At 37.1% G+C, this 14426-nt stretch overlaps 1 protein-coding gene across 1 annotated transcript in view; it reads right to left on the minus strand.

The window, feature by feature from the left end:
- Positions 1 to 14426, minus strand: part of PPIL2 (peptidylprolyl isomerase like 2) — a 73379-nt gene that overhangs the window by 42267 nt on the left and 16686 nt on the right. Inside the window, exons 7-11 of the mRNA XM_082773837.1 lie at positions 12430 to 12521; positions 11779 to 11868; positions 3279 to 3354; positions 1752 to 1912; positions 95 to 170 (exon numbers count right to left, since the gene is read on the minus strand). Of these exons, the coding sequence (XP_082629963.1) occupies positions 95 to 170; positions 1752 to 1912; positions 3279 to 3354; positions 11779 to 11868; positions 12430 to 12521 (495 nt within the window). The remainder of the gene's footprint in view (positions 1 to 94; positions 171 to 1751; positions 1913 to 3278; positions 3355 to 11778; positions 11869 to 12429; positions 12522 to 14426) is intronic.

Raw genomic sequence — 14426 nt, forward strand, 5'->3', positions numbered from 1 at the left:
CATTCCTTCAGTCCCCATAAATGTATGTGTGCTTGGGAGCACTCATTAAAACTGGAAAGTAAATTAACAGCTTGTAGATAGGTAATTCTGGTACCTGCTTCATGGGTAGTTTCAGGCACCATTGCAGTGGAGGTGAAGGAAGCACTTACTGCTCCAGTGGAATAGTGAGCCTGTTCGCAGAGGAAAAAGCAAGAGAAAAAGATATTAGCTATTACAATTTATCCATTTAAGAAACTAGATAAGCACTAGATACTATATAAGCACTGAAAACACACAAATATCATTTATTTCATCCTTCTGAAGGCAGACTTTCTGCTCTTTCTTCTTCTTACAGGAAGAAACAAATATCCAATGTAGGGATATTTCTCCATCTGTTACCCATAACATTTCCTCGATGAAACTCTAGTTAAGGCTGCCCAGGCACTGAGCTGAAGGGGCTTATTGCCTCCACAATGATTTAATACATTATTATGCAAAGATTTTATTATTAGAATTTATTTGTGTGTCCACAGGTAGAGATATGAAAGCAGTACTGCTGGCAAGACATCTGTAAAATTCTCCAACATTGCTGAGTAAGTGGAAGGAAAATCCAGTGAACCACAGAGACGCTGCAGAGGAAAACAAACCAACCCCCTCCCACACACAGGCCCTTCTGCGTGCAGAGGCACTGTCCTATGGCTCTATTTTGAACTTTGTGATTCTTCTACAGAAAGAAAATGTGAACATTACACGTGGATTTTATAGTAAATTAGAAAGACCTAATAAGCCCAGAGATACTTTTAGTGACTCTGGGGTAATGACTGGTAGAGAATGTATGTCTAAGTCACAGGCCAATGCTCTGTCCATCAGGTTACACCGCATGCTGTGCAAGTTTATAGTTAACCCATCCACACGATTAGCTAATAATCTGACTCTCCAACATATGTAGAGTTCATCATTGCTTCTTATCTCTTTCTTTTTCTCCCGGAATATTTTCTTTTCCTATAATGCTATGCATCCTGAAAATGGGGCAAACGTGATCCTACTCATACGTCACATATGTTCACTAACTAAACTACAAATAAGCCTCCTCATAAAAAGCCATATGCTGCATTACTATTCATTTTCATGTAAGTATAATCAAAGCATGGAGACACATACATCCCAGAATTATTAAAGAAAAATACCGTCTTGCTCATTTCAAACATCCTTTGATGTAGGAAATCTAGATGCAGATGAATGCTCCTTTTGACAGCCATGAACACACACTAACGTGCACCTGGAAGAACATTCTTTAAAATATTTCACTAAAAATCCTGCACTACATTGGAAAAAAAGGTGAAGCAGCTGTAGTTGATTTATGTATTTGCCCACACCAGAAATGATTCACTTGCACTGCCCCTAAGGTGTGTTCTCTCTGCCAATAACTGCAGGAAGCAATGATAAACAAATTTAGAGCAAGAGACTGCAACCTGGGAAAAAAGGTTCTGCCAACACATACATCATAACCACATCAGAAAGATTCCTCCTCCTTCTTGTGCTCCATTTCTAAAACATTTAGGTTCATTTATAATGATTTAACAAAGAGAAATTCATTGACACATATAACATATTTCTAAGAATCCCAATGTGATTTTTATACCTTCATCTGTGAAAAACTTCCAGGTAACAGAAATATAAGAAGTGTCTGTTTATACTGTGATATGGCATCCAAGCCAAAAAACATTTATTACTTCTTCAACAGTGCTAAAGTGCAAGTTAAGTCAACTTACTGCATTCAGCTTATCCACTTTCTTCTTTTCAGGAGCCTTCATAGTAGCTGCTAGAATATCATCACCTTTGAACTCCTTATAGAGCTCCAGTAAAGTCTCTCGTGTCTCAGCATTTGTATTTTTCAAATAGTAAGATGGATCTAATTTTGCTTTTTCTTCATCTATATAAGACAAAATCATTCAGAATTAAAAGACAAATTCTATATTGTTCTCATCCCTATTACTACACACCTTGTCATACAAAAATCTTCCAGTTATTTTTACTTTTTCTTTTTTTTTTTTAATAGTCTAATAACTATGTTTATTCCTGCAGAAACAGTAACAAGTAACAATGCATAACACTAAAGACAGGATAACCTGAAATATGACACAATAAATGCCAATATGATGATATATAAGAAAAGAAAAATCAACTTCAAATCAATTACTGCAAAAATTTATTTGAGACCACTGCAATTGATCCAAGTTCATACAAGTCTAACCAAATTATTTCTATAGAACAATGAAGAGAAGATATAGTTGGGTGCCATATAAATTTCTGTCCTTTGTCTCTGTACTAAATGACCAAGTCTGTGACGCAAAAATCCCAGAATCAGACCTTTAATGAGACATCAGGGATAGGAGGCTGGTGGAGTAGACTGTAGAATTTCATTAATTATATTTTTTAAAGAAGTTTCACTTGTTCTCTGTGTTGGCATGCCTAGTATTTGCTGATAACGAAATATTCCATCTCTGAGATATTACCCTCCAAAAATAAGTGGTTAATACAGTTGCTGGCTTGCAGAATTAGTAGCTTTAAAGAGATGAGCACAGTAAGACTCAGAAAAACACACCATGCTTAGAAACAGCAATTACACCTCACTAGAAACAGTTCTAAAGGAAACCCCAAGGACACTGGACAGATTTTTTCCCTTCGACTACAGAACATTAGCAGATATCATTAAGCATTTAGTTATCAAAGAATCACAAAACGATTGTGAAGCAAATTCCTTAGTTGTGATATCCACAAAGAAAAACAGAAAAGACATTTTTGATTGAAATAATTTGAGAAACATATATATCAATCTTTAACTTGGAAGACATATTGTTATTCAGACAGAAGGATGAACACCACATTGTTGATACAGTTAAATGTATGAAACAGCACCTAGCACACAGCAGATGAGAACAACCTACAAGAAGATGTAGGTTTCTTTGTCTTGGTTCTGGTACTGGCTATTAGATTTTTTGGCAAATTATTTTTTCTCCTCGTCTCAATTCTCTCTCATCTACTTTCTCTTCAAGGACATAGAAAACTTCCTGTGTCTGTGCAGAACCCAGAGACAGTTAATGATTTCTCAAGGAATCATGTCTTTGTTTCAAAATTTATCAACTCTTTTTGATGTGAAAGGGACAATTTGAAAATGTTTCCAAGAAGCTTTCAAAGCTACCATCAGCCTCCAAGGAATACTCATCCATAAAAATGCAGCCTTTAGAATTTGCATATTTAAGCTGGTGTTTTCTCACCTACCTTCAGTTCATCCTTACCTGGATCAATTATTTTTATGTTGTTCTTAACATGAAAGAAGTTAGAGACATTGAATTTATCCAAGTTTGTTGGATCCTGAAAACAACAATTAAAAAAAAAACAAACATCAGAGAGCTTCATGGGCACCCATTTCACACAACAGATAGTTTGAAGGATAGTCACCACCATAATAAACCAACAGGGAGACAGAATAAATACCATATTCTCCAAACCACAGAAAGAATGAAAAAATATACAATTTCTTAAAACAATTAACCCCAACAGGTAACAGCAATGAGCATGTATAGTATGCTCCTCAGAGAGTCTGGAATTCAGTCCCAAACACATTACACACATTTTGCCTACAGAAGTTGCTAACAATCCCAAGATGAGTCTACCCTATACTAGTGAGAAGACAGATTGAGCAGCTGAAATCCCCTGATTCTTTCCTTCATTCTGTGGTTTGGTATAACATCTAAGCAAATTCACATTACCTATCTCCTATTTATAAGCGTGCCTGATTTACACATGCTCTGTGAACTTCTGTAATTTATTTAAAAATACAAATAATAATACAAATAAACTTTTGAGCAAGTCTTTGCAGTCAGACCTGTGGGTTTTTTATAGCGAAATCCGTGCTTACACAATTACTTTAAAATATATACAAAATAATAAAAATGAAAACAAAAGTGCTATTATGAAATCTCTGTTCAATGACCACTCAAGATAAAAAGCAAAAATACACAGCCCATTAATTGTAAATCTTTACACTATCTCTAGGCAAATTTCTACACAACCTTGACCCTTTGTTAGAGAGTGAGAAGAGGAATGCTTACTGGTGATCTAGGTTACATTATACTATTACTAAACAGTTCTTAATCCTTCCTCTTACAGTGACTTCAAGGGCTTTTCCTCGAGTTCCTCTGTGGCACAGAAAGGTCAAAACACCAACTTCGGAATTTCTGGAAGTTTCATTTTTACAGAAAACAATTCAAAATCTAAACTATCTTAATAATATGCTACAGCTGTTAGCTCAAGATAAAAATATTGCAACATGCTATGCATAGGACTAAAATACTGACACAAATAGTATTATCCCAAATAAATTTAACAAAGCATCTCAACCCACCCCTGTTGTTAAGAAGTTCTGACAATTCCATCTCTGCTCAAAGTAATGATTAATACAAGCAGAGCTAGTAGCTTCATCACTTACTAAATGATCTAATTATGCCTTTCATTCATCCCTGAAATTGTATGCTTCCACCAGAGAGTACATTTTTAGTTTTAGTGCTGGTAGTAAAACTAAAACACGTTTATAAAATCAAGCTGCGCTAGTCTGCACCCCAATGATGACCTCCTGGCTTTCTTTTGTTCCCTTTACCAATCACCACGTATGTAATCATTTTCCATTGTTAGCTGCCCCACTATACCCGCTCTGACAGATCTTCATCTAGACACGGGCAGCCAAAAAATGGATATTTTGTCTTGCAGTAGAAACAGATCATCTTTAAATAAATCTACTAAGGAACAGGAAATTTGGACATGTTCCTTCAAGCATTTTTATATCCTCTGAGCATTTTTACATCCTCTGACTACTGCGCTCAGGCATATTTCTTATTTTGTGTCAATAAAAGTAAGCTCACCCTCACATACACTTTTATGTACGTATGAATAGAGATAATTCCAGCCTTGCTCTCTGACAGTAAACGAGATGCACGGAGAAAGTCAGGACAAAGGGCTCAGCGTGTTTCCAGAAGACACAGCCCGCCTCCTCCCAGGCATTCTGCACTAATCACAAACTGCTGCTTCCACTGACAGAAATCATCGCCTTGCACAGAAATGTGCCACCACTAAAGATGAAGAAAAGAAGACTGCTTCTCCTTTCCAGGAAAGTGAGAAAATAATCCACGTATTAATATTAATGCAGACAAATGGATTTATAGCAATCCACATTTCTGCCATTCATGGCAAAGCTGAAGGGCAAGACTGACTCCTGAAAGAGGCTGCTCAGGAGGTACAGACGAGAGGGGAGGGAGGGCAGGAGACAGCAGTAAAGATGAAGCAGATAACAACCGTACTATGTTCCTCTAAATAAAGCTTCTAGATTTACTGATTTATACTTTGTTCAAAAATAAATAAAAGTATACTGTAATTACCACCGCCTTAAGAAACCAAGTGTTTGTGCTCAGGGTAGTGTGACTCAGATTAGTTCAAACTGTTTCACAGCCACAATTCATTCAGATGTTTACTGCTTTAACTAGTCTAATTGCTGGCATTGAGCAACTCAGTAAAAATGTTTATATTCTCCCTCCCTGCAAGGTATTTCTCAGGGCTCTCCAAATCTCCACTGGCCTCTCCACAGGCAACTCGCCCATCGTGGTGAGGGTGCTGAAGCCCACGGCGCAGCCTCCTCTCCTTGCACACCACAGCTGTCCCGCTGGGACACCCGGGACACCCCCAAACCACCATGACAGGACCAAGACCAAGGTCCTAAGCCCTATTCTTCATCACATTCAGATGGGCTGCCACGATAAAAGGTTTGATTCACAGCATTTTCCTTTGTTCTCCTGACTCCACAAACCAGGAGTCTCACCACACGCTGAGAGGGCAGACAGCCCGAATGCCTCTTCCAGAACCAGGTTTGCTCTGTCAGTGGAAAACAAAACACGAAACAGTTCCTCAGGTTGAAATCTGTGTGTCATCTTACAGAGAGCAAGTGGCAGGCTGGCTTCTCCTTCTAAAATACAGCATTGGGATACACTAGAAGCTTAATTACGACTAGACAAATGTGCATACTGAACGTGACAGAACTGCACTAAATGTTAACTTAAACACAAGATACCATTTGCTCCTACTGTCCCCAGGAGCAGAGCACATCTGACCAGCCCAACCTGCCCGCAGGGCTCACAAACCATTTCCTTACTGATAGCAAAGGTTCCTACAACACAAGATATGCATCTTTCAGGTAGCTTTAGATAAATTTGCAAAGTGCACGTTTTTTTCTTCACTCAAGGAAGAAAACCGTCTAAACACTTATAATTAGCCCGCCAAATTCCTCTTGTTGCATCGCTGACAGTTACTGGGCACACGATCACGACAGTCTAAGCATGACTGGCATGCCGACCCCACAGTGATGGCAGCCTGATGTACCTGCCTCGTCAACGCCTTGAGTTCTGCTGAACCAGCGGCCTCTCCTGTTCCTCTCCTGCTCGGTGAGAGGCCAGCCTCACTGGGGACAGAGCTCCCATGATTAAGGCCTAAAAGCCACAGGCCTAAAGAAATAAGTTCTGTGTAAGTGCACAGAAACCAGAAGGTAAGATGAACTTTGAAGAATAAGCTGGCCTACTTTTGTTTGGTTAAAAATACGTACTCAAATTAGCAGGGGAACAGTCCCAGAGTTTTTCTTATTGAGGCTACAAACAATAAACTGAAGTTTAGCAAATTACTAACACAGATCTAGACATCAAAGGGTTGCTAACAATCACAACTATTTAGAATCTCATATTTTATGTCCTCAGAGCTCAGATTTCAGGAAAACAATCTCCAGTTTTATTCCACTGTTTTTTTCTTCTATCATTTTTTGATTTCAATTTATGGAAACAGCTGAAACCCCATCTATCTGAAGCACCATACATACAAGCCCCCAAAAGAGCAGGTCAAAACCAGCACAGTTTTAGATTGTGTGATTTCTTAGAGGCCTGATTCCTCTCTTACCATTCAGCTAGCTATGCCATTTACTGATTTACCACCAGGAACGTTACTGTCAAATGACAAAATTTACAAGTATTAAACCCACATTACCTTCCTTGATAAAGCCAGATTCCAGGCATGTTAAACTTAAGAGAAGCTTTCAACGTGTTTTAATAAAATGACAAGACTGCTTTCCTAACAATATCCAGGTGTCATTTAAATTTGAAAACTGTGTTTGTGGATAAAGGCATTCAGCCCAAGCAGACAGCATCCCCCTTGGCTGCAAGCAGCCTTGGACACTCAAAGGCTTTGCCTAGACTAGAGAATGAGATGGGAGAACACCTATAGCTTTGGATTTTCACTCTAGATCGGGGCCATATTGACCCTCTTACCCTGTTAGCTATGAACAAGCAGCTCACGCAGACCACAGCCCAATGTGCCATGTCACTGCCAGCCACTCTGCACATGCATTCGTGCAGAATTTGTTCTCAAAGAGCCCTCACGCACAAGGGAGAGAAAGGCTGCTCTGACCTTCTGTCACACACAGCGAATGAGAAAGAGCTCAGGAGTGAAATATCAATTAACAGTGTGCAGCTCAGCTACCTCCAACTTAGTTCATTAGTTATGCTTCCTGCCACAAATGCCAATGGTGTTTAACAGCTTGTCAGGAACCTTGTCTTGTCCACGGCTGATTAGGTTGAACAGAAACGGTAAAATCGACATAAGGAAGCATGTAACAGTACTTGCTTTTTCTTGCCTTTTTTTTTTTTTTTTTTTTTTTTTAAACCAGGAACAAACCTTAAAGACAATTTCAAGGTGAAATGATGAACAGCAACATTATCCGAATAGGAAGCAGAAAAGGGAGGTAAGGACACTGCAAACAAGCTTCAACAATACCAGCCTTCCTATCACAGATACCCTGTCCCTACAGATCTCTAATTGCTTTACATCATATCTTACCCATTAAGCAGAACCAATAAGTCTTGAAGTATTTGACCTGTCTATCATCTGAAAGCACATTTATGACATTTGCAAGGAATGCTATGATGTTAGGATAAGCTGATCATCATTGAAGGTAAAAGTACAAATGCATTTAGAGTTAAGAGAAACATGAACAAATTATATCAACAATACTCCATTTAGACAAGAAATGAATAAGTGCATTTGAGAGGAAAAAATATCTGAAATACTGATAGTAAAGGGAAAGAACTCCCAAAAAAGTAACAGCTGCGCTGTAGAAGATGGAAAGCTTGACCAGAGTTTGTGACAAGATCACACACTTAAGAAAAAGAAAATACAGCTTGGGGGCAAAGAGCTTCAGTCTAAAAGAAAAAAACACAAAACCAATCATACTAAGCCTGATGGAGTACACGAAGGGTTTCATGTGTAATAATATCATGTGTACTATTGTCTTTGTCAGCAAGATATTAAACCAGAATCCATGACATCTTTTGCCTGAATAACTACGTCCAAGTTTATGTCAGAGTGAATTCCAATTTTGATAATTTATCTTGCACACCAGGATATGGCATTATTCTTTACCTCCTGCCCTGAGCGGCTTGAAAACATTGCCATAGGTTGATGAAAAACTGCCATGCTATGCCCCAGGACATTTGCATTTCAACAGGGAACAAAGCAATTTCTACATTTATAAGTGCAGGAAGCATTCTGGACTCCTTTGCAAACAGAAGTGTATCATAAGATATTGTTTCTGATGATTAAAGATGTGATTTTTAAGTTGCAGATCCAAAATAAGTTGTCTTTTTTAACATGTAAACTTAAAAGCAAAAGGACAAAATAACTACCGCTAAAAATGAAAGAGTCCAGCTGAGATGCTGCTCACCAATAAAGATAACAGAGATGGGTTGTGATTAGTGTTTGAACAGTCAGAATGGAAAAAACAAGAATTTTATGCAATTATCTCTTTTCTGGAAAAAGCTTTTTTTTTTTTTTTTTTTTTTTTAATTACATACATTAGGAGACAGAGGTCAAGTTTGAGGTCAATTGCTATTCTGGTGACAGAACATCCCTAGCAGCTGTAGGATTGCCCTTTCTGTATTAATAAGGAAAAATGTGATCGCACAAATAATCTGTAAACGTACATTGTTCAGATTTTCCATTTATCAAGTTGTATTTCACTACCAAACACAGGTACCCCATCTGCTTCCTAGGACATTCAGAGTCAGACTCTGGAAATGCTATTTTCTATTGCTAAACACACCTATTACAGACAGTCCTATTCAGCTGTTATTTGCAAAGCAAGGAATGTTTTTATAGCAACTTCCTTTACATCTACCTTTCTGACAAACAGCAGGGTCAGTGTTACCAACTCACTCTCAGTTCCAGCTCTCTCAGATAGCACAATATTCAATTGACATGGGGGAATGGGAAAACAGCAAAGTGATACATTTCAACACAGAATTGAAAGATGTTTGTTTTTTTTTTTTTTCCTTTTTTTTTTTTTTTTTTCATAAAAGCAGGATTTGTTATAGAGCTCTAGAGCCACAAATTGAAACACAACAGATTGCAGTCACGAACTCTGGCTAAGAAACAAAGCCACAGGTGGCAGAGCTTGGCAGTGTGAAGCCACCACACTGCCTACAGTGCCGTCAACAAGAAAACTTAGAAAGGGGACACTGGTCTGTCTTTTAACAATTTATGTGAAGGAAACACTATGAGAAAATAACAACAAGTTCCTACACCATGTATACACAACAATTTTAATGCCCAGGCCAGTCATCCTGCTTTGGGTTGCATTCTGCGCTGAACTAATCGAGCTGGGGTAGGGCAGCATTTGAGTAGAATGAGGAAAAAATTAGGTATAGCTGCAGGTTTCAGTGGGTGCTGTGAAGTGCACTAGGAGGCAAAATGGCCAGAATTGCTTCCAGTTCAATCCCAAAGCTGGCGATGGCTTTACTTCTAATCTAATCTGAGAAGAGTATACCACACGACTGTACAATACAGAGGTGTAGTTAACACCAATCTATAACGAGCATTTTACTAGAGATGCACAAATCTATTCATGCTCTACGAGCATCAACCTAAACGAATGTGTGAGAGGTACAGGAACGTGTGGCAGTGACCTCTGTTAGCAGTTAATGGACATATTACTCCAAGCAAAAAGAAACCCAACATGTCAAGAAGTGAATGAAGATGGAAAATATGGATAAAAATGCAAGCAAGTAACATCAAAATTTTTGTTAGTTACTGCATTTTGAGACTTAGGGGAGTATAGCTTATGTTTGCTTTTATGAAAAATAAAGCTAGGCATATAACAGCAACGCACTCTTTATATATACATTCAATTCCAACCCTACAAAGCATACCAAAATATTTTTTAAATGAATGCACATTTCAATTATTTGTTCAAAATCATTTGGTTTTCCATACTGATACATAGAAATATTTTTTGTTCACTCATGTTGTCATTTTTCACTGTTCCAAATCCATTAGCAACAAGGCAGTTACATTCAAACAACATTCTGTTGGGAGTTTTCAATATGAAACACTATGTTTTTTGCATTCCTTGGATTAAAAACATTTTACTTTGTAGCATTAGCTTGAACAGTCATAAATCCCAAAGGGAACAGGGGGAAAAATATTTATAAACATGCTGTTCAACACCGGGGAGTAGGGAAGAAGGGATACATTTCATTCACATTTAGACATAAACGAAAAATATTTTTCTATTCAAATTAAAACGTATTAGTCTTGGTTAGTGGCAATTATCTGCTCATGAGGGATGCATACTGACTCATGACTCCAGTAATAATAACACTTTATTTTTTTTCCCTATCTTGAAATCTTGCAAAGTTAAAAATGCTTGCATTTAAACAAGCTTTAGATCCTCTTATACTAAATTTCATCTGTAAATAAGTATTTTTAGATCTCTAAGATACTTCTGTACATTTTTACATTTACAATGCTGTTTTTCATTTAGGTTATGATATTATTAAAAATCAGTTAAAGACCAACAAAGGAATCTATTAAAAATAAACACACACAAAAACACAACATTCTAAGCAAGCACATAAAATCCTGTGGTTTGTTGCTTAATTACATTTAGGGAAACAGTATGTAAAAAGTGCTTTTCTGATGCTTTGACTGTTTTAGGTATCTTCAGAAGATTTATATGGACAATCAACTTCAGTCCTAATGTAAAGTCTTCTACAAATAAATTTCCTAGAGTCTGTATACACTAAATTATAAAAAAAATGTTTCCTTTGGTAAGGAAGACCATGTAGTGTCATCTGTCTAGAGCCAAAGATGATTTGGGATGTATCTTTCCCTTTCTTCTATTCAGTCTTTTCCTAATGTAATTCTGTTAAGTCTCACTGTAAATCAGTGGTGTCACAACAATTTTTCAGGTAAGATTAGGAGAAAAAAATCCTACTCCACAACCTTATGCATGTTTATATAACCAAAATATATTATATATTCTTGTATTCAGAGACAATGAAACAGTGTGCAACCGCAAAAACATTTGTTAAAATTCACATTTTTACATTGTATCATAGACTTTTTGTGCACCCTTCATTTTTTTCTTCATTTTATAAAGTTTAGCAGTCTACTTATCTACAAGGCACACAGAAATCACTGTAGAGATTAGTCAAGCTTTATGTTATATGGCATCTTTGTGGCTCATCTGGATAACAAAGAAAACAGAGTAATTCTTTTTCTACCCTTTTCCAAGCCACAAATACAGAGCAGCATTTCTCTGTTCATTTATTCTATATTCATGCTGTAACACTGGACATAATAGCATTTCATTATCTGAAAAAAAAAAAAAAAAAAAGTAGTATGAGACATGTAATGGAGAGAAAAGTTTACCTGCAGTGTCACAATGTCTTGCCGAGTGAAGGGCTCATCAGTCAAGAGATCTTTGTAGCTCTTTGGTTTTATGTTCAGCTGCTCAACTGCCTAATGGCCACGTGAAAGATACAGATATTAAAAACTGAATTATAATGTGTAAATATTACAAGTAAATATATGACGCCACTCAAACCTTAAAGGACCATTGAGAAAGAAAACAATTTCACATTAATTCTCAAATGGCAGCTGCAATGTTTTCATTGTATACTTTAACAGATGAAAAGCCATTTAATCCCTACAAAATTTAAACAGCTTTGCATTCTGACTTAATAACAATAATAAAAAAAGAACCTTGCAATCTCAATTTCCTAGGTATACACATGATTTTAACCAAATTCATCATAAAAGTACCATCATAAACTTGCAATATTCTAGGTTAAGTATTTTACAGATGGTATAAGACAGACAGCTTTAACAAGGGGTCAACATCTCCCCCACTGTTACCACAAGTCAGACAACAATTTGTGAAGCTGGTCCATCTCCTAGTACTTAATTTCCTTGGCTGTAAAACAAGAATGAAACCTACCTACCTTTCTAAAGCTTTTTGTGATCATCTATGAAATGCATCAAATATAAAATACTAATTGCAAAATGCAACAAACAACTTACCTCATAGGCAAACACATTCCCAGTTGTCTTGATGGCCACAATATGGGAGTTATTGGTGAATACAGTAAACAGCACGGGACAGTGGTATTTACCTGATGGAGAGGAAAAAAGCTTTAATTTAGCATGAAACCCTTGCAACTAGTTTGAAATTGATAATTTCTGTTATTTCTGTGAAGGATATTGACATTCCTTTTTGATATAAAGTGTAAATTCTGTGTGTTTTAATAGTGTTTTAACTATGCTTTGATTTTTCAGTGCCTTTCATTTTTCAGTGAAAATGAACTTTTGAAATCTACTGCCCTTAATATCCCAACACAACTTTGTCCAACATGCTTAGTATCTATGAAGTATCACAATATAATTGTTATTGTTGCAATTAAAGCTCTACTGAGAGCGTGAGCCCTGTACCTTAGGGTGCCCAGTGCTCTATTTTCAGTGTTGTTCACAGGTATACACATTTAGGTTATATCCAACAAAAGTTCACAGCAGCTGCTGTACTTTTAAGAGAGGAGAGCATTTCGTATTCAAATGTGGCAAGCAGAATGCCATTAAATCTGAACACATTATTCAATAAGGAACGCAGCTTCTGCTCTAATCAAGCTGTGAATTTCCCCAGGAGGGTCAGCATAAATATTAAGCATGTCAACAACAAGCACACTGATGGAAGCCAATGTATGAGGAAAAAGAAAAATGTCTGGATGAACTCAGCAGAAGCAATTAGAAGAAGGTTATTAATACTTGATCAGTTTGCTAGACTTGGGGGTTTGGGTGAGATTTTGAAATAGGTTGAGACTGTTTGGTTCTTTTTTTCCTAATTACCATCTGAAAATCAAAAACAGCAGGGAAACCAGAATAGAGATTGCTCACAGCACTTGCAAAGACAGGAAAGGCAAGGACCTACAGAGTATTTACCAAGCAACTCATTGGCCAGAGGAGGCACTCTGACCAACGTGGAGGTGCAAGTAAAGGATGAGGATGTTTTCTGTTGATATCACTACAGTTGAAAAGGAAAGACATTTTCTTAAGGACCTGAAATTCAGGAGAAAGTTTAGAAAGGAATTTCTAGAAGTGGCATTGGGGTATGGCCTAAATGATGGATGCAGAAGCACACTAACGAAATGTGGAGGCTCAATCCAGTTGCACAAAAAAGAGCAAATCAGCACGTTCTCAATTCTAGCAAAAGCAGAGTGGCTGAGTTTACACTTGCTGATCTGAATAAATGGTAGTCCATTAAGGAGGGATCCTTAATTGGAAGGAACTGCAGGATCTGATGACTTTTTTATTGTATGGGTATGAACAGAAAGGTTCTATGTATATAGCAACAGTTCTACATGTTAAGATTTAAAGAAAAACTGGCTGATAGAAATGCAATATTTTAGCCTCTCTTTTACTGCATTTTCCCTCGATTAGTTAGTGACACAGCACGTGCCTTTGTATGGAAAAGAATTCTAAGACTGCATAGCTGCTGTCACCCTGCCCAGCATTATGAACTGGACTTCTTCAAGGAAAGCACAATTATCACAGTATCTTTCAAAAACCTTGGCCACAGTGACTACTGATTGTTTTTTTAACATCCTGCTCTTGAGATAGATGGAATACAGAAAGCAGAAGAAATCCATCAACTAGAGTACAGACCTTGTAGTCCATAGACTGGTAAGATAAGGAGACAGACATTCCAGAATTTTATTCCCACCTAATCTTTGCCACTCTCATTTCAAAGAGATCATTACCTGCCTTGCAAAAGATAAATTCATCTCTACTCTTCTATTTTATTACTAGCATCCTCTCTTTCATGGCAGGTTTTATATTGTTAACCCTGCAGAAATAAAACTCGAGGCTGCTTTCTTGTGTGCCATTATTCATAAAATCCCATGTGTTCATTTACAAATGATTCATTTTATAAACAAAAAGTTGCTCAAATCCAAGTGAACAGCAAATAATGTCGTATTATTTGTAACTTGTAACATATTAAATAACTTGTCTGTTTCTGAATTTTT

This window comes from Aythya marila (genome assembly GCF_965140915.1).
Source record: "Aythya marila genome assembly, chromosome: 17".
NCBI classification, from domain to species: domain Eukaryota; kingdom Metazoa; phylum Chordata; class Aves; order Anseriformes; family Anatidae; genus Aythya; species Aythya marila.